Source organism: Trachurus trachurus (assembly GCF_905171665.1).
Source record: "Trachurus trachurus genome assembly, chromosome: 8".
Classification (NCBI taxonomy): Eukaryota; Metazoa; Chordata; class Actinopteri; order Carangiformes; family Carangidae; genus Trachurus; species Trachurus trachurus.
Window position 1 is genome coordinate 8,441,440 of NC_139905.1, and position 20,355 is coordinate 8,461,794.

The window sequence follows — 20,355 nt, forward strand, 5'->3', positions numbered from 1 at the left end:
AAAGTGTCGTCGTGTTCAGTGAGAAGTCGTGGAATACCTGTTGGATTATACAGAGTGGTGTCGACTCGCCACACGAGACGTGACATATAGAAGAGAAGGTGATGAATGTGCTCGTCGTGATAGTCCAACATCCATTTGAAAACATATTAAACCTCGGACATTGAAGAGTTTCCCCGATTAATAAAAGATGTTTTTTCTTGTGATCAACAGTCCGAATTCTTTGGCTCGACCTCGCCGAACCAGAGCGACGGTTTATAAACCGGGCCGAATCGGTGACAGGACGTCTCTCTCTAACCCTCCAGAGAGCAGAGCAGCCGCCGTGCACGGCAACAGGTCGCTGACGGACGGGGACGAAAAGCGATGGCGGCAAAACAACAAAGTGATCAGCATGATGGCGTCGTTCAAATAAATGGTTATTTTTATTCATCTTAACTTTCAGTGAACTAAAAAAAAAAAAAAAAGAAAGAAAAGAAAAAGAAGAAAAAAAAAGGGAAGATAAAATAATAATTATAATCAACAACCATGTTGGTTCCATGTATCTACATTTAAAAAAGAAAAAAAGAAAGAAAAGAAAAACTATTTCACATCCATGACTGTTCTCAAATCATTGGTTTTCAAAAAAGGGAAAGAAAGAGAGAGAGAGATAGAAAAAAACACATTATCATGTCATCATCTTATTGTGAATCTGTTTCATTCAATGATTCACCTGCACACGTCTCCACCGGTGCACCAGTGTGTGGTTTATGTGCCGTTCGTTCATCCATCTGACTCCCCCTTTCCCTCCCCTCCCTCCCTCCCCTCCTCCCTCACACAGCAAAACCCTGTGTTTACCATTAAACAGTACAAGGCCTTAACATAACATAAACAGCCAAGGCTCCTCTCTCTCTCTCTCTCTCTCTCCTTCCCTCCCTCCCTCACCCCTTTTCCCTCCCCCGGGTTTGAATGAACATCATGGATGGGCTCGGACCCATCGCAACAACATGACAGGAAACTGAACAGAGGGTACGAAGGAAGGAAGGAAGGAAGGAAGAAAAAGAAGAAATAAAGAAGAAATAATAAACTCATACATACAGAATACAGCAGCTCCCTCTGTATCACTCTCACTTTTTACACACATTCACACACTCACTCGCTCACACAAAAAAATTTACACGCAAACAAAACAGTTAAAAATAGTTTCAGAGAGAAAAAACATGATTGAACCCTGGACACTTGTTTGCTTTTGTTGCTGTTTGGTGACGAGGGAGAAACAAGTTTGGGAGGTAGAGGAGGAGAAAAAAGTGTTGGGCCGACGGGGGAGAGAGAGGAAGAGGAGGAGGGGGGTGTGGGGTGTGTGTGGGGGGAGAGGGGGGGTGGCAGGTTGTTGGAGAGGGAGGTGGAGGTGGTGGTGGGTGAGGGGGCAGGGGGAGTAGGGACCCAGCGGGTGTTATTTCTTGGCCTTGGCGGACTTGGCTGAATTTCGCGGCGGGGTGACCGGTCGCCCAGATCCCATTCCTCCGCCGCCGCCGCCGTAAGAATACAACTTCTTATCGGCCGGCTTCAGGATCTGAGAGGGAGAGAGAGATGGAGATGTTCAGCAGAGGTCATGACCCCCCCACCCCCCCTACCCAGTGGTGTAGTCTATGTGATACTCAGGTATACTCAGTATACCCACTGAAAATGCATAAATATTTCAGTAGACCCAGCACAACAAAACCACAAAATCTAACTAAAGTAAATGTCAATGGTTCTCAAAGTGGGAGGGTTGACAGGGTTCAAGGGCATCCCCAACCTTTTCTTGAAATTTTACCACTTTTTCTTAGAATTTTTTAACTTTTTTTTCTCCCCAGAAATGTTATCACTTTTTTTCATTATTGTATGACCTTTTTTTTTTTTCCTTCAAGAAATTTTACCCCTTTTTGTATTATGTTGTTATCAATGTTGGTCTGTGTTCTCAATGTTGGTGTGGTGTGTGTGTTGCCTCTGTGCCGTCCAAGAGTTCACCTGTGTCGTTCTATGTCTTGGTTTCTCCTGTATTTTACTGTGATCTGTATTTTTCTGCGATCTGTATTTTACCGTGAGTTTTATGTTGGGACTACAGATGGAAATTAGCCCTAGTGGCTAAATCTGGTACAACCATCTCTTCTCTATTTTAAAAGTGATTAATGGTATTGTACACTGTCCTGTATTAATAAACAATTAAAAAAAAAAAGAGAGAGAAATTTTGCCACATTTTTCTATAATTTTTTGCGAAATCTAAAGGTGCGTTCACACCGGACCTTTTGTTTTTCTCACTAGCGATGAGTTTACATGTTAAGTCAATGTAAAACGTCGCTCGAGATGAGAAATCCCAACTCTCTGGCCGTCAGTCGCTCGTCGCTCGTCGCTCATCAGCTGCCGTAATCCCCCGGTGGTGCCGGTGTAAACAGAGACACATGGCAGTGGGCATGATGCCATCAAAGCGAAAATGCGAGTCAGTGACAAACTGACGAGCGAATGCAGCTGAGCGACGGAGCGATTTTTTTTTAGCGATACGAGCGACAGCGACAAAAATAAAAGGTCCGGTGTGAACGCACCTTTACCACTTTTTCTAGAATTCTTTTGAGAAATTTTACTATTTTTTCTCAATTAAAAAAAAGAACAACTTTTTAGTATTTTTATTTTTTTGAAATTGTACCACTTTTTTCTAGAAACGTCTCTATAATCTTTCAAAAATGTACGCCTAATTTAAATGTACATTGATTTGTTTGTGTATTTCTGGTGTTTGCTTCAAAATCTTGTCCAATGGGGGTCCGTGGTCTAATTTGTGTCAATTTTGGGGTCCTTGATGTAATAAAAAGTTTGAGAACCACCAGTGATACAAGTATGAACAGTTTACCCACCTAAAAAGCAGTAAACATAGATATACAGGTAATACTCAGAAAATTAGAATATCGTGAAAAAGTTCATTCACTTCCCCATGATTGCGAACTGTACTGAACCAGACAGAGAGCTTTTAAAGGCTCAGGAACCCTTTGCAGGTGTTTTGGATTAATTGGCTGACAATTTGAGCTACAACATTGAACTTTTTCACGATATTCAAATTTTTTGAGATTCTGATTTTGGGGTTTTCATAAGCTGTAAGCCATAATAATCAAAATTCTAACAAATAAAAGCTTGAAATAACTTGCAATGCCTGTTATGAGTCTAAATAATATATTCATTTCACCTTTTAAGTTGAATTACTTAAATGAATGAACGTTTTCACGATATTCTAATTTTCTGAGTATTACCTGTACAGTATATTAGACTACACCACTGCCCCCACTCCCACCCATATACCTGTATACACACTTATATACACTACACACACCTGGAAGGAGCACATGAGCGTCTCGTCCACGCTCATCATGGCACCGGCGTTGTCAAACTCTCCGCAGTAGTTGGGAGCCGAGAACAAGGTGACGAGCTGCCGCTTGGCGAAAAACTCATAACCGTCTTCTACCACCTGAGGACGGAGATAAGGGGAGGTTAACTTTATTAAAACTTTATTTTAACACTGCATGAAAACACACAAGGAAGGCGACGGTGACGTTCAGGTTGTTTAACAGATACTAGATGTTAGATAAACGCCTCAAGGTTTCACAGGATATCACACATCCTCATCAACTTCCTCCTGTTTTATCTGATTTTAAGCAGATTTTATTGATCTGTTGCTAAATTACTGTTCAACTCTATTATCTTGTGAGGATGTTTTTGAAAGGCTCCTATGAATAAAATGCAGTATTATTATTAAGAATTGTAGTAAACATCCTGAAGTTTGAACAATCTTGTCCTTTTATTAAAAAAAACAAACATTAGAAACAATTTTTGAATCTCAGACTGAAGATGGACGCAGCCTGAGGAGTCATTTAAGGCGAGACAGCACCTCAGAAAATGCCATTTCCCTCTTTTTTTGTGATATTTTGCTTCCTAAACATGTCTTCTTTCAAACTAGTGGCAATAAAACATCAATATCATACAATTTGTTGCTTATTTTACTTCATTTCGCCTGATTGCGTCCGTAAATTCCAGATAAATTCGCCAAAAGTTAGTACTTTTCACACAGCTGTATGTGTGTAGTTCTGTTCATTTCATATGAATAACTTCATGCTGTGTTGTTCAGTCATCAGTCATGTGTTTAGGATGTCTATTACTAATGGTTTGAATAGGTGCTGTGTTTGTAAATAGCGGTTTCAAATAAAAATGTCGGGAATGTTACAATACAGAACTTTTAGGCCGTTAGATATGAACCAAGATATGAAATACCCGTGTATTTCCCTCGTACCTACACTCACCAAACTTTCCAAATTCCTTCTTATCTATATCCTGCTTCTTTTTACAGAAGGGTTTGTTGATATACTATCATTCATAGGCGGGTTTAAAATACATTTTAAACCAAAAACATGGCGAAAATTGATTTTTTTTTATGACTAGACTGTATTTCCTGATGTATGGACTGATAAGACGACGTAGACACAATCCCTAAATGAAACCAAGCTTTTGAATCTGGCATAATCCAATATTGGTGATTCTATTGTTGGCAACATATGCAAATTAGCGCATATTTAATGAGCTAGTGTCTCATTTGCATATATAAACATAACATTCAGAAAACTTGCAATACATTTTTTCTCATGTTTATTTCTGGTGTTAATTTAGACACCTCACCATCAGAGTCTATGAGGATTAATTCACTGGAATGATTGACTTTTGGTATTTCAGTGTTTGCCGCCTGCTCTCGACACAGTGGCTCCTGCTAAACACCACAGTGAACTACACACTCGATAATCAATACGGTTAAATTAACACCTCTGACAGTGTCGATAAAACCTGGAGCTGCTCCTCTGTGAACTGTGAGTGGATTACACGAGCCGCCGCTCCTTTCATGAAACATTGAAGAGGACAGAGAGACGTCCCGCCGCTTCAGTTCACAGGGTCAGCAGGTAAAAAAAACAAAACAAAAACACAAAACCCTCCCGGCCTTTTCAACCTGAGCTCGGTCACGACAACCCGGCGGGTGAGCGTTACCTGATGTGCCCTGCATATTAGGTCCATGTCGTGTTTGTGCAAAAATTTGGCCACCACGTCCGCCCCGAACGTGAAGGAGACGCCGCGGTCGTTCTCGCCCCAGCCCAGCACGTCTTTGTCTGGGTCGGCCCACAGCAGGTCGCACAGCAGACCCTGGTCAGGCACGTCTGTGGGTCGCATTACTCTGCGGATCTGCTCCATCGACTGGAGGTCGGGAGAGAGGCCTGCGGAGAGGAGAGGACGAGGACGGAGAACAACTTAACGTCTTTGCACAATGAATCTGAGTTTTTTAAATCCGTCACTTGACAGAAATCGTGACGCACAGGCGCCTTACACACCGAGTCGGATGCGTTTTATTACCATGAGTTTTTATTTTCCGTCCCAAACTACGGAGAGGGAGACAAAAGTCACCACGCTTTGAGGATGATTTTGTGGTTCTCTCACTTATCGAGAAATACAAAGAGAAAAAGAAAATATTGTGTCCATCCAATCCAGAGAGGACGTCAAGAACAGAATTATCATGATCACTTCCATAGATTATGTCATCCATAGATGTCAGTGCAACAGTTTGATTATTGGCTCAACTGGAGCCCCACATTAAAAAGACGACGACCAATTTACATGATCATGAACAGCGGCGGGTGCACACACACACGCAGTTCAGCGGGATCTAACAGCTTCAAAACACCGATGTGATTGTCACAGATGCGAAAAACACAGAAAATCTAACCTGTTCCGAAAAGTTTTGGAGTCGGTCAATTTTATTTTTTAACGTGCAGTAATTTCAGACGAAACAAAAAAAGGACTCCGTGTGCAAACACCTTTAGACCTGTTCTCATCCCATCATTAAATGTAAACACTTCCTGTACCAAAGCGGTCTGACCTACCTCCATGACAGCAGAAGATTTTCTCGTCTACAATGGCAGCCACAGGTAAACAGTTGAAGCAGTCTGTGAAGGTCTTCCACAGCTTAATGTTATACCGTCGCTTACCTGCGAACAAAAAGGAGGATTTAAGTTACATGAATGACGTTAGTGGAGTACAAACCCAGTAGATAGGTCAGATAGTGGAGCACAGAGTTCAAACTAGACATGGTGAAGCAGCATTTAGCCGTAACGCTGCACACAACTGGAACAAACCAGCAGAACTGGAACCAGCCTCAACTGTAAACACTTTTAAATCCAGGTTAAAAACATTTCTCTTTTCATGTGCTGAGCTCTTGTAAAGAACTTTAAATTAATAATTTTATGAAATTATATGAAAATACATCTGAAACAGGATATAAATCCTCTACATCAGACACAAGATGCTAACATACAAAAGAACAAAACACAAATATACCGTTAAAAACTTCAATAATCCATACAGAATATCACTTAAATACATAAAACAAAAATAATCTCCCACATTACCTCAAAACAGTGGATTTGCACTGTAAGTCCTCTTAATAGTTTTAATACAAATCAATGTTTCATGCTGAAAACTATTACTATACTATATTTTCTGCTCCATTTTAGTCTAGTTTTTTCATTAATCTTTTTTCTTGCTTTTAATGTATGTTTAATGTTTCCAGTTTTTACTATTTTGTTTTTTATTTAAAAAATGTCTTGCCTTGCCTAAAGAATGCAAATGTATGTATGTGTGTGTTTTCTTTCTACTTTAATTCATTGTGTGCACTTACATTCATCATAGAAGCCGTAGATACGATTAATAGAGGCGCATTCATGGTTGCCACGCAGAAGGAAAAAGTTCTCTGGGTATTTAATCTTGTAGGCTAAGAGCAGACATATAGTCTCCAGCGACTGCTTCCCTCTGTCTACGTAGTCGCCCAGGAACAGGTAGTTGCTTTCTGGGGGGAAGCCTCCGTATTCAAAGAGCCGCAGCAGGTCGTAGTACTGGCCGTGGACATCGCCTGCAGAGGGCGCCAGAGAAGAGCTTTGTTACACACCCACAGGACAGGACAGGGCAGGACAGGATGTTGGTGTCAGTGCTGCTGCTGCTTCTGCTGCACGAGGAGCTCCACATGTCAGAAGTTTCAGGTGTGTCCTTTCTGTGTCACGTTAAACGGATAGTTCACCCAAAATTGAAATTTCACTCATTATCTACTCCCCCTCATGTCGACTAAGGGCTGAGAGAAGTATCAGAGTCCTCCGTGGCTTCTCTGAGTTACAGGGGGTGCAAATGGATACCAACTGTCTTCGTATGAACTGGGAAGAGAAGCTTCCGCTACAAAACAAGCTTGAAATATAGACTTATTTAATTTTTTTCGGGACAATTTCACATTTCAGGGCTTCAATACAAGACGAACATTACATACGAGCAGCATGGAGGTATTTGGATGTTTTTTGGTGTGTCTTTTTGTTTACGAAGACAGTTGGTATCCATTTGCAACCGTCATATGGACATGCACTGCTACGCCGAGACCCCCTGTAACTCAGAGAAGCCACGGAGGACTCTGAAACTTCTCCCAGCCCTTAGTCCACATGACGGTGAGTAGATAATGAGTGCAATTTCAATTTTGGGTGAACTATCCCTTTAATGATGAACACATCTTTACATACTGAGTGTATTTAGTCTTGCATCAGTCTGTGTCAACGAAGACTCACCGCAGATTTTGAGGGGAGCCTCCAGCTCCAGCAGGATGGGCTGACTCAGGAAGATTTCACGGGACTTGAGGCAAAGGCCGCGGATCTCGCCTTCTGTCAGCTGGACGTTCTTCCCTGGTCGAGACCCCTTGACTGAGGAGAAAGAGAAAAGAAAGGAAGGGACAGACGTTTTAATGGACGCACAATCAGAGCAAAAACATAAAAATAAAACCACATACAAACACACGTATGGCTCAGAGCTGTGAGAGAGAGAGAGCGACATAAAGAACAGCCGTGAAGTGTGATCCCGGGATGCTGAGGCCGACCACCAGACTGGAGAGTTCACACCTCCCACCGGCCAAATGCTGCTCGATTCTGTGTCAGGTAACCACAACGCCGTGCTCTAGATGTTGAATTAATAAGCTGCAGACAGACACACTGTTCAAAAAGATGAGCCTGTGTAATATACAGTACACAAAGTGGATGCAACATTAGAGAAAGGCCTGAGCAGTGGAGAGTAGACTGACCACAAGAGCAGGTCTTTGTGCGTAAGTGGCGGTTCAGACCCGAGCCGACAGAAAAGATGCAAAAACCCACTTCCCCCTTCGAGCTGCAGCAGCAGAGACGCTGCAAACACGTAATTAGGACTCTGTTAATGTGCACTGCACTGTTGACAAAGGCCGGCACGCCACGCCACGTTGTAATCACACCAGGAAACAGGTTGGAACATTAAATTAAATCAAATATCATCTGTAAGAACAAGGTTGTAATTTATATGACCTTGTTTTTACTTTTAGCACCTCTCTCCCCCCTCAAAGAGCCTTTACTCTTTGGTTCAGGCTGCACTTGTAAATAAGAATTTGTTCTTAATTGCTTGCCTGGTTAAATAAAAAAAAAAAATGATGTAATAATAAGAAAAAGACGATGTTCTGTTCCTGTCATCCTGCTGATACCATCTGAGGAATTCAGCAGGTCCGTCAACTTCAACTCCTCGTCAGGCTTTTTCACTTTTTCTCTCTCACACACACACATACTGAATGGAGTCAAACAACTCTGAGTTAAGTATTGAAAAAGAAAGGAAAAAAAAGCAATTTATTTTCTTGACACATTATTTGTCTCAAAAAAGAACAAGAAATAATGTAGTTTCATGGTTCAAGAGCTGGACGAGGTGGGAGTGCAGCAGCAGCAGCAGCAGCAGCAGCAGCGTCAGTAACGACGACAGTAACTCAAACAATCCCAGACAGACGCAGAGGATTCGGATCCAACTGGGACTTCCTGCTCGTAACTCAGATCTAAATATTTGCCCATTGACATCAATGACATGCCAACCCCGGGGCTGACACACCGTGCCTTGTGGCAGTCAGTCTGTGTGTGTGTGTGTGTGTCTCTCTGTGTGTGTGTGCGGTGGCCCTTATGCAAGACTCGTCTCTGATGGGAATCCGGTTTGTTTGTATCGCTGACAGAATCAATCACGCCCCCATTCCTACATGTTCTGGTTGAAGCGGCTCCCAACACAAACTGTGCACTGCCGGCGTCTCATCATGACCCAATGAAATCCATCCAGGCGCGGCTCCTTTACCTATAGGGGCGGCTTCATCCGGTTTAAGGGTGAAATTGATGAAACAGGTGTCAGGTGCTGGTTAAAACGCACACACACATACACACCAACAACAACAACTGCTGTCGACGCCTTTAGATGCCAAGGCAACAGCGACATCCAGGATGAATCATGAGAACCTCTTCCCAAAATGTCTAAAATAAGATTCATTTTACTACATTAAGTCTGTTGTTATTGTGTTTCTAAATTCAGAGAGAGTCAAAGCAGCAAACCGATATCAGTCCTTCTGGTTATCCATCCATCCATCCCATAAAAAACAAGATATTCCAGTTCAACAACCGCCGACACTTTCACAATGGGACTTGTTGAGCAATTAACCAAAACCTGTTTCTTAAAAAATGTTTCGTCCTTTACAGTTGAATCCCCCGTTAATGAAAACACACACACTGACGTCAGCGGAGCAGGATTTGGCACCGGTGCAAAACAAAAAACGCTGCTTTATTCAATCAGGCATTTTGTCTCCGGGTGACAGCGGCGCGCAGACGGCCATCAATCAGCTCAGAGGAAAAAAACGTTTATGTGAGTGATCAGACAATTTTCCACTGACTGGTCAGGAAGTTTCCCTGTGAATACAGAGCACTCGCTCCTCCACTCTGTGTGTCAGAGCAAAAACACACACAAAAGTAAGAATCAAATTGCGGTGCTTTAACTCGATAGATTATCACACTGCACCGTCTCCTCACTGAGACAGACGGAGATTCAATTAGATGTAAATAGTTTGATGCTGCGGATCAATTCTCATTATGAGAAATATTTGCTGACCGCACTTACATTTCACTTGCAGAGGTTTGGGAAAACAAAAGCATTGAGTGATGATGTAGGGCTGTTGGATCGAACTTATTTTCAAAATGAGAACATTCGAAGGTGAAAACTGATGTTCCAACATGTGCCTTCCACAACAACGCAAATTAACGTTGTGCGTCGCAACGTTGGGGGTAGTTAACATGCTGATAAAACAAACTATTTAGATGTTGTGTGTAAAGCTGCAGCTTCAAATTTTCAACGTTTTTTTAATTGCCCCTTTATTCGGCTGGGGCACTGCATCTACGAGTTCCCACACTTTCTTTTTATCGATCGATCTGTGGACCACTTATGTGCCGATCACGGATCAACTGTTGCACCACTACTTATAATATTTAGATTCTCCTCTTGAAGTTTCATACCGAGTTGGTAAAACTTAACAGTGCTGCAAATGTTACATAACAGATTTGGTTGGAATGCCCTTTACTGGACGTAATAATAAGCTGGTATAGGTGGATATAATGAGATTTCAAAAAAAAGAAACACATTTAAATTTGAATATAACTTGAATATTTAACATAAGAAGCGTTAGAAATTGGAATCTGATGTGGGGGAAGTCTGTCGGCCCTCGAGTGATGAACCGTAACCGTGGAAATCGTGAATCATTTTCCTTCTTGTGACTTGTTACATGTAGAGCAGCAGACACGTCGTCACAGATCCTCTCTCTCTCACTATTAAAACTAATCCAGTTTTAATAGTGCTTGCAAAGCACTTTGAGAGGGAGGGCGAGGGCAAAATAAAAAAAATACATAAAATCAACAAATGGACGTGGAGTAATGGCTCTCTATCCTGACGTGGCGTCTAAAAGCGAGTTCACCAAACAAGTGAAAGCAGGTATAAATACTGCAGCGCTGCTTGTCACTTTAAACCTGGATTACAGGAGGCTAAGCCCTGACAGAGCTTACTCCAAAGTTAGCCACACAGCCAGTGGGCAACACTGAGCTTATCATGAGGGGTACGGACAAAAGGCTTTCCAGAGGGGGGGGGGGGGGGCGGAAAACAAAGAGCCGGACCAGCACGACACAAACAGCAGCAGCAGCAGCAGCAGCCGGGGCGTCGGTCGGTCGGACAGTTCAGGAGCGCCGGTCTGGACTCAACAGTTGGTTTGGTCCGGGGCGGGGGCAGCGCCTCCTGACTCGACGCTCCGGTTGTTTCAGCCTGAGCTTATACATGATGTCACGCTCTCCAGACATGCTTTTACCAGAGTTCACTCCAGATCTGCACAAGTAATCCAATTGAAACTTCTCATTATCCAAACGCATTTAATTGGTTTGGTCTAGAAGCACAGTCGGCGAGCAGCAGGGGGTTTACCTTCAGGTATCCACATACATACACACGTGTGGGATCAATTTATCAATCTTTCTGACACGGCACCTGCGACTGGGACGGATGTTCCTGCGAGTTTTTACTGCGGTCTTAAAACAGGGCAGATAAACACGGCAACGTTAACGTTCAACAAGCCAACGAGTCAGCGAGTGAGTGGTTATTCTCAGCAATAAAACCACAAACGCTGACAAAAAAAAAAAAAAGGTCAAGTGAGTTACATAAGAGGATATAAATACTGCCACTATCAGGCCTGTTTGTCTTCTTCTGTGTTTGGCAGACAACCTTATCACAGCCCGAGTATAACAAACCAACCCGAGCGCTAAAACACTACAGACAAAGTCAAACTCCGAGGAGGCAACTATAGCCGCACATGCATATTTGTGAATAATCCCAATCACATCCAGCAGCTCGGCTTAGGCCTATGTTTAAGAAGGTAAACAAACGGAGCGCTGTGGGAAAACACTCTGTATACGACATTCCTCATTCGCAACCAAAACAGTTTTATAATACTGAAACTAAAGAGGCGCATCTCTGACCCATAACCGACGACACATGATGTCGCTTCTCCTCGGGAACAAGTGAAGCAAAGATGTTTCCATACAACAGCACCACAGGGGTAAACACATATAGGTGTACGTGTGGAACGGGCGTTACTTCCACGCCCCCCCCGTGCACCTGCCTTCGCTAAAGGACGGTCGACAGAGGTCACAACCTTTCTTGTGCTCTTTAGATGAACTGCACCGTTGGATCTGAAGAGATTTATGCTTCTGTTTGATGTCCTCAGGGCTCCTGTTACACAATCATCATGTGGATGTGGAGATAAAAAAAAGGGCCCTGTTTTCCCCTCATACACATACAAATCCAACCATAACAAATCTGTCTCCACACACTGTATACAGTGGGCATTCAGACATTTAAAGCGCGGTTTGTGTTGGGTCTTGTGGAGCCAACACAGATTACTGAAACCGCTCCATCCCTGCCTTCATGTCGCACATCAAAATAAATCCAGATCGCTTCCTGAACTCTTAAATAATTCACACAAATAGATGTTTTATAATCACATTAGAAGAGCAATTCTCATTCTCATCTGCATCTCTTTTTTTTTTTCCAAATCTTGGTAACACCAATAAATAATGTAAGCAGTTCGTGTCTCCCTTCAAACAGCAGACAACGCCAGCCAGCAGTTTCTCACAGTGTTACAGCAAACATGTGCCAATCAAAGCATCTTTGTTTGTACACCTCATTAACGAGTCACTCTGGGGAAGGTTGTGGCTGCAAATCGTAATCAGATCCCTCACAATGCAAGTGCAAAACAGTGAGCACTACACACAGGGCATGGTCCACCCAAGTAACTGAGAAGCCCTCCTGGGGAAAGGGCAACAAATGGGGTGAAAATAAAGACTCTGACTTCAACACTGTTTGTCCCACAGCCACTCTCCGAGCATCTCACTAATGTCTCCTTTTTTTTTTTTTTTTTTTTTTAAATGGTGATAAAATACAAGAAAGCTCTGCTTCTGGAAAAGATCAATGCATTAGTAATGTTTTTATAATTGACTAATCTTGCTAATTGTCAATTTATTTCTAATGGGATATTTTCCTCCAATACTGATATGTTGGTTGTGTATTTCGAAAGTACTTCTTTGTCTTGGCTATATTGTAAATGAGGTCGCTACCTCAAACGGCTCCAGACTGCCCCTAAATGGGGGTATTTTGCCCCAAAAATTTGAAAGTAGCCTACATTTTTCATCTATTTGCACATGTGCAACCAGTAAATTTGCTGTTTTTTTTTCTTTAACACTCAAAGAATCTGGAATCTGTTGTTACAGGTGGCAGGCTAAGGTGTAAGAGGATCATAAATGAAAAGGAAATGTGAATATTTGCTTTCCAAGTTGATTTGTGCCCCTATTTTCTGTTTGCGCTCCAAATTTTAAGTTGGGGCCCACTGGGCCTGCCTCAATATATTTCCTAGTCTAAATAAAGGTTATAATAATATAACAATAATAATATTGACAATTAAGCAGACAGCAATGTATGAGGAAGTGTAGTTTGTATGGATTCAATCAGTGATGGCAACGTTCCTCCCATTTCCTCTGATTTGCACACACCACAATAAGCTCCTTTACCAAAATCAGCTAAGTCAACTCAATCAAATCATCAAATAACATTTGCTAAACAATCTGAAAACAGAAGGATGTATTTATTTGCCCACCGTCTGTCATCCATATCCAACAACCACCACTGAGCCTGAACTAGGCTGCTGCTGCTGCTGCTACTACTGCTACATAACCTGCCTACCTCCCTTTAACTCTAACCCTGGTGTAAATAATAATACATATTTTCAACACAGCAATAATAAAACACAAGCACAACAGCATCAACAGTGGGTTTGGTTCTTTGCTCACCTTCCAAGAGGCGCTGAATTATAGAGTCGATGTTTAATTTGTCCGGCTCCGCCATTTTCTTTATTTTCTGACGTCCTCGCGCAGTGGAGCCCTTTGGTTCGGTCTGTTTTCCGTGTTGCACCTTCGATATCAAGAGAAGAAACACTTTTAACGGTTACCGTTCTTGGATGGAACGCGTTCAAATCACAAAACACTTGTTTAACGGCTACTGAATGTTGGATGGAACGCGTTTTAAATCACAAACACTTTAAACGGTTACTGAATGTTGGATGGAACGCGTTTAATTCACAAACACTTTTAACGCTTACCGTTGGTGGATGGAACGCGTTTAAAAATCACAAGCACTTCAAACGGATGTTACTGTTGTGGAATGGAATGGAACGCGTTTAAATCACAAACGGTTAGGCCAACGAGAGGGGCTCGCGGAGCTAACCGGAGCGACGTTAGCCGAATGGAACGAGCTGAATGAGCTGCTGGTGCTGGAGCTAACCGAGCTAGCCTAGTTAGCTCCTCGCTCCTACTGCTATATAAAAAAAAACCCAGCAGCGACGGCTCAACTCGGCTAACGTTAGCTATGTAACGCTACTCAACGATCAGATTATTATCAAATGTCCCCAAACCTTGTCTTCACTTCAACACCACACCACTCCTCCTCCCGGGGATGAATAATGTATAAATATTTATCCTGTGAGCTCAATCTTGGCCCCCCTCTCCCGTGATTCGTCCGGGTCCCTTCACTGACTGACTCTTCCCCCAGGAACTTTAAAGGAGGAGGCAGGGTTGCCAGGTCTGTGAGGCAGAAGCAGCCAAACAGCAACTCAAAAAACCAGCCCAATACCAGAACTCAAAATATGCACACAAAAATCCATATATATTGCTTTTAAAGTTCAACAACATTGCTATAATTGAAAATATGCACTATAATATATATAAAATAACACCATAAACATTAAAGACACTTTTCCCGAAACGGTATTTTTTTCACCTTTAGGTCCATGGCTACAAACGCCTCAACACTGACAAATTAATATTTTATTCATATTTTATTCATATTTTATTCAGGCTACAGTAAATAGTTACAAAATAAATAAAGTAATGAACGCACACACTCAAAATCACCCAGACGGCGAAAATCCAGCCAAACACTTATAAATTAAGTACCCCATTGTTTTCCGGGAAAATCGCAAAACTGGCAACGCTGGGAGGAGGAGGGCCTTTTTTCTTTTTCTTTTTTCACCGAGGTGTCTACGGCAGCGCAGGAGGAGGCTGAATCAAACCCAACTCATCACACGTTTCTAAGAACCTGATTGGTCCGTCGGAGAATTTAGAAACAAAATACTCGTATCTGATTGGACGCCTGCCGGGTCCGTCTTTGACCACGCCCCTCCCGAGGGTAGGCTACCTCGACGTCATGGAGAATTAAACGGGAGTAGAAAGTGCGACACCTAGTGTTCACATTTAGAATTGCAACACAAAACTTAAAATACACCCAAGAGCACAGTTTAATGGGGTTTGTTGTCCAAAAAGTTAATTTTATTGGGCTTCACTGTTTCATTACAAAATAATTAAATACAGAATATTAAATAGCCTACAATATTAAATACATAATATATATTATTATATTAAAACATATATATACATAGGAGATAATCAGGCTTGTACATAGAAAAAGAGAATAATAGGCCCTAACCCATATCTAAAATGACCAGAGAACTTAATATTCCACTATGGGCATTGCAAATCTTCCTGATATCTGTAATTAACAAAAAACTATGTGTTTCTTTACTGTTTTTCAACTTTTGTCCAGATCTTGCTAATCATGTTTTCAGTTTCATTCAGAATCAGAGATGTAAAATCTTATCTTTAGCTGAAGTTTAAATGTGTAGATAGACTGTACATATTCAGCAGAAATACATTGCTACAACAATGAATACCATCAACATACACAGACTGAAGTGGAGGCGTTGTTATGATCTGTCTGTATTTCCCATTTTTAGTTCCTGATAAATCGTGACAGGCATTGTAAGTGCTTTTCCTTGTTATACTAAATTTTCATTTTGACGTTAATGTTTCATTTACTGAAGCAGAACATGTAGTAAAGGAAGTTATGTCACTGGGCAGTAAAAACAATACCGGTCCTTGATGTGCTTAGTGGTGTAAAATTACAAACACACTGTCAGGAAGAGCTTCCTGTTGTAACTGATCTGTAAGTTAATATCCATGTGTTTGTGTTGCCCTGATCAAAGTATTTCCATCTCTCTGAATGAACCCGGGTTCAAACCTCAATCTAAATTTGTCACCTTATAGGCTACTGTACTATTCAAACCAAAACTATGTGTATGTGTCACTGTCTGAGTCTTACTTTGGTTTCCCAACATCCATTCTCCTCATTTTTTCCTTCCCATGTATGATCCATATGTGAAACCCTGCTCGTGATCTTACGCAAAAAAAATCCTAAACCCACTCAGTCTCAGCCTCCCGACTTACGTCATGCTGGTTTCGACACAGGTAAGTAGGTGTGCAGGTAACAGAGGCAGAGGCTGTATCTATTTAGACTTAGAGAGAGAGAGATGGGCAGCGGTCCAAGTGATTCAGTTGTCTTTTTCTGGCAACTTGTGATGGATACAACCAAAATGATTCACCAAGGACCATCACTATATCACACAGTCATCACAACAATCATACAATACAATACAATACAATAGCCTATACATTTATTCATCTAGAAGGGGCAAGACACAGACATTCACACCATATAAGATATAAAAAGAGATGGTTGTGCTTTAGTCAATATCTATATGACAAGTGTAAAACTGGATTTCCTAATGGTACGTAATTGATGAGAAATTACAGTTTCTTTCTTCCTAAACACTCAGAGTTTGTTTTTCTCCTTCCTCTGAGCTGAGGCGGGTTTCAGGTGGAAAAAAGAGGGGGAAACATTTTCATGGGGACAAGTCCAGTCTGGTCTTGAGGTCCTCCTCCCCTCCCCTCATGTAGCCCGGCCCCACCTCACACCTCACATTCCTCTACATATACCTGCTCCCGCTACAAGACAACTCATTAGAAAACAGCATCTTCAAATCAACACAAGGAAGAAGGAGAAGAAGAAGAAAACTGCGTCTAATTTGAAAAAAAAAAAAAAAAAATCACAGCAGAAGACAGAGAATAAAGAAGGTAAACCTCTTTTTTTTTTTTACCCACTTTTTACTGAAATGGACTGAGGATGATCTCTGAGAAGAGATATGATTCTACAAAAGCTTGAAATGACAGAGGATGAAGGGATTGGTTGAGGATTAGTTGACTGGCTTTTATGGGCACCAGCGAAAAAAATAAAATAATAAAAATATACAAATCAACAGCTGAAGGTTGGAAAAGGGAAAACTTTTGTACTTACTTTTTGGACATGCATCATCTAATTAAAACCAGCATCCATGGGACAGATATTTAAATTAAAACTATGGATGATGTCGAAGGATAAAAATAAAAACTAAAGTCTGATTTTAAATCCAGTGACCCACATCAGATTAGATTTCAGTGTTTAATCTGCTCTGGAAGTTTGTGATCTGGGGCGGGTCACATATGCTTAAAAGTGAGATATTTTTGTCCCGGTCTAAATCCAGCACAAGTTTACCCTGCTGCTCCAACCCTGTCTGGGTTATTAGCTCTGAGTTTTTGCTATTTCACAAGATTTAGAGGAGTAATAGAACAAAATGTTTAAACATTTTTATATTTAAAAAAAAAAAGTGTTTCCAGGTGGAGCAGGATTAGGTCTGTGTGACTGAAGAACAAAGGGACAGGGTGTGTCACTGGAAAGATTATTTGGACGCAGAAAAAAAAAGAAGTGTAAAACCAAATTTGCATATTTCATCTTTTTGGTTTTAAATGTATTGTGCACTTTTCCCTCCTGGAGCTTTGATTTATGGGTCAGATTTCTTTGATGTTTTATAATTGTATTCACTTGTTTTTGCTTTCATCATCAAAACATAACATCTATTAAAGTAAAGCAGCAGCAATTAAACTATTAAAAAGGTTTAATTTGATGATTAAAAGCCATCGACTCAATTAAAAAGCATCAAAAACTTCACTTTCCATGCAAAAGCTCATTCTTATCCCTTGAGATTTCTCTCTGGACTTGTTTAATTGAAACTTTAATTTTTCAAAGTTGAATCATAAAGTGATCCTAGAAAAAAAATGAGTACGGTAATTCAGATGTTTTTCAACGTGAAGTTGTGAGCGACTGGTTCAGCAGGTCCTGGGTGGAGATCCTGGAGGTCTGGGCCTGTCACGACAGGACCCCGTCTTTAAAAAAAAACATAGCCTTAGGACATATTTTCCTCTGAGGACCTGTTGGAGGGAACGGGCGTTCGTCTGAGTGTGTGTTCAGCTATGTGATACAGAACAGTGGAGTAACAGTAGATCAAAACTGGATACATGCAAAACAAGAGGAGGAGGAGAAAAGGGAAGACTAGACTTAACAAGTGAAGCAGAAACACATAAATAAACATTGTGAGATCATGGGAGTGAGCCAATAGGAAAAAAAGAAGTATCTGCCCTCAGGTGAAAGTAAGAAAAAGACATAGAAAATCAAAATCATAAAGGAAATTTTAAACTGAAAACAACAGGAAATGTACAGACTGAAGAGCAAAGAGTTAAACCTGTTAATAATCTCCGTCCTCTCTCTGTTTTTTTTTCTCCTCCTCCAGTAAAGGATGGGCTCGTCTGCAGTTCAGATCACATGTGTGGCCATCGGGGTCCTGGGCCTGGTCGGGGCCATCGTCTGCTGTGTGGTCCCTCGCTGGAAAGTTTCCTCCTTCACAGGATCCAACATCGTCATCGCACAGGTAAAGAGAAGAAACTACACCACACAGTGTAACAACGTGATGTTAATGAGTGATCATCATCATATTGTACTAAATATGCAAATATATAGACACATGGGGCCTTTAATTCTTCATAAGGGTCATTGTAAAAATGCTCCTTTGTACCTACAGCCATCTGCAACTCTTCTGCAAAATGGTCGATGAGCTGCCAGACACATAATTAACTTTATAATTAATAAAGTAATTTGTATCGTATTGTATCGTCGATTGTATCGACCTATTTGCTCTTTTACAAAAATTCACTATGATAAGTTTTGTAATGCTTAGAAAACCTAATCAAAGTGTTGCTACTTAAGTATTCAGGAAATTAGCTCCAGTATTAATGGTAAAAAACACTCCTGAATTGTGTCACTAAGTAAAGTAAACAAGTAGAATTAGAAAAATATAGTTGAAGTGCATGGTTAAAAGTCATATTCTTATTTATTATGTGATTAGATTATTATCACTGATGATTTTTCTGTTGAATAAAGGTAGCGATTCTACGATATTGCCGATTCTCTCGATTTTTACATTTATCTGCACACAAATACTGTAGAAGCCTATAAATTACCATACTCCATTATAAAGTGAACCTAAACCCTTTTCAAAACCTGTACTCTCTGTATGTAAAAAAGGCAAACAAATGCGCATTGCACAATATTTCAAAAAAAAAAAAAAAATAATAATAATAATAATTTAAAAAAAAAAATCAATTTTTGAAAAAAAAAAATCGATTTAAAAATCGTCAAAAACGATATCGCGATATTTATGTGAATCGATTTTTTCTCCCACCCCTAACGTGTATGATATGTCACATGACTGATGTCCTGCTTCTCTCTCTCTCTCTCTCTCTGTGCAGAGCACTCAGGAGGGCCTGTGGATGACCTGTGTGGTGCAGAGTACCGGCCAGCAGCAGTGTAAGAGGTTCGAGTCCGTGCTGGTGCTGACCGCCGACCAGCAGGCCTCTCGGGCCATGACCATCATCAGCGGCCTGCTGAGCGGCCTCAGCCTCCTCGTCCTGTTCTGCGGCGCCGACTTCACCACCTGCGTCCAGAACGAGGACCTGAAGCCGAAGATCAGCCTGGTGGCCGGCGTGGGGCTGCTGCTGTCCGGCCTGCTGCTCATCATCCCCGTCAGCTGGTCCGCACACAGGACCGTGCAGGACTTCAACAACCCGCTGGTTCCTCAGTCGCAGAAGTTCGAGCTGGGGGCGTGCATCTTCATCGGCTGGGCGGGCGGCGTGCTGCTGCTGCTGGCCGGCGGGCTGCTGTGCTGCTTCAGCCGGCCCCAGTCCGGAGGGTCAGGAGGAACCGCCAAGTACTACAGCAACGGAGCCTCAGCCCCCAACAAGAACTACGTGTAGAGACTCGAGTCTGACAGACAGGGTGGGAGGGAGGGAGGGGATGTATGGGATGGAGGGGGTTAGGTGGTGAAAGACTGAGAAGAAACAAAGAAACGTCTCTGTAAATACTGAATTCTGATGATAAAAGCTTCTTCTGGGTTGTGCATAACGCACTGCAAAAACTCAAATATCTTACCAAGAATATTTGTCTTATTCCTAGTCAAAACAAATCTCATTCTACTTAAAATAAGACTCACCACATAAAAAGTAGCTTGTTTTTAGACACTTTTTACTTCTTTCAAGCAGATTTTCACTTGAAATAAGTAGAAAAATCTGACAGTGGAGCAAGTTTTTCTTTCTTATTACAAGCACAAAAAACTTGCTTTCACTGGCA

The 20,355-nt window shown here is 41.5% G+C and overlaps 2 protein-coding genes across 2 annotated transcripts; one reads left to right on the plus strand and one right to left on the minus strand.

Moving 5' to 3' along the window:
- Window positions 1-402: 402 nt before the first annotated feature.
- ppp1caa (protein phosphatase 1, catalytic subunit, alpha isozyme a) lies at window positions 403-14,494 on the minus strand. Its single transcript, XM_083977773.1, has 8 exons — window positions 14,381-14,494; window positions 13,761-13,881; window positions 7,635-7,766; window positions 6,710-6,940; window positions 5,916-6,020; window positions 5,029-5,252; window positions 3,332-3,466; window positions 403-1,546 (listed from the first exon to the last, which is right to left on the minus strand). Exons 2-8 carry the CDS (start codon window positions 13,813-13,815, stop codon window positions 1,427-1,429), a joined length of 1,002 nt encoding a protein of 333 aa, XP_083833899.1. The 5' UTR covers window positions 13,816-13,881; window positions 14,381-14,494; the 3' UTR covers window positions 403-1,426.
- Window positions 14,495-18,469: 3,975 nt separating this feature from the next.
- cldni (claudin i) lies at window positions 18,470-19,982 on the plus strand (the record flags this gene model as incomplete). The annotated part of the gene is made up of 2 exons (XM_083977279.1): window positions 18,470-18,601; window positions 19,479-19,982. 2 exons carry the CDS (start codon window positions 18,470-18,472, stop codon window positions 19,980-19,982), a joined length of 636 nt encoding a protein of 211 aa, XP_083833405.1.
- Between the last annotated feature and the right edge of the window lie 373 nt (window positions 19,983-20,355).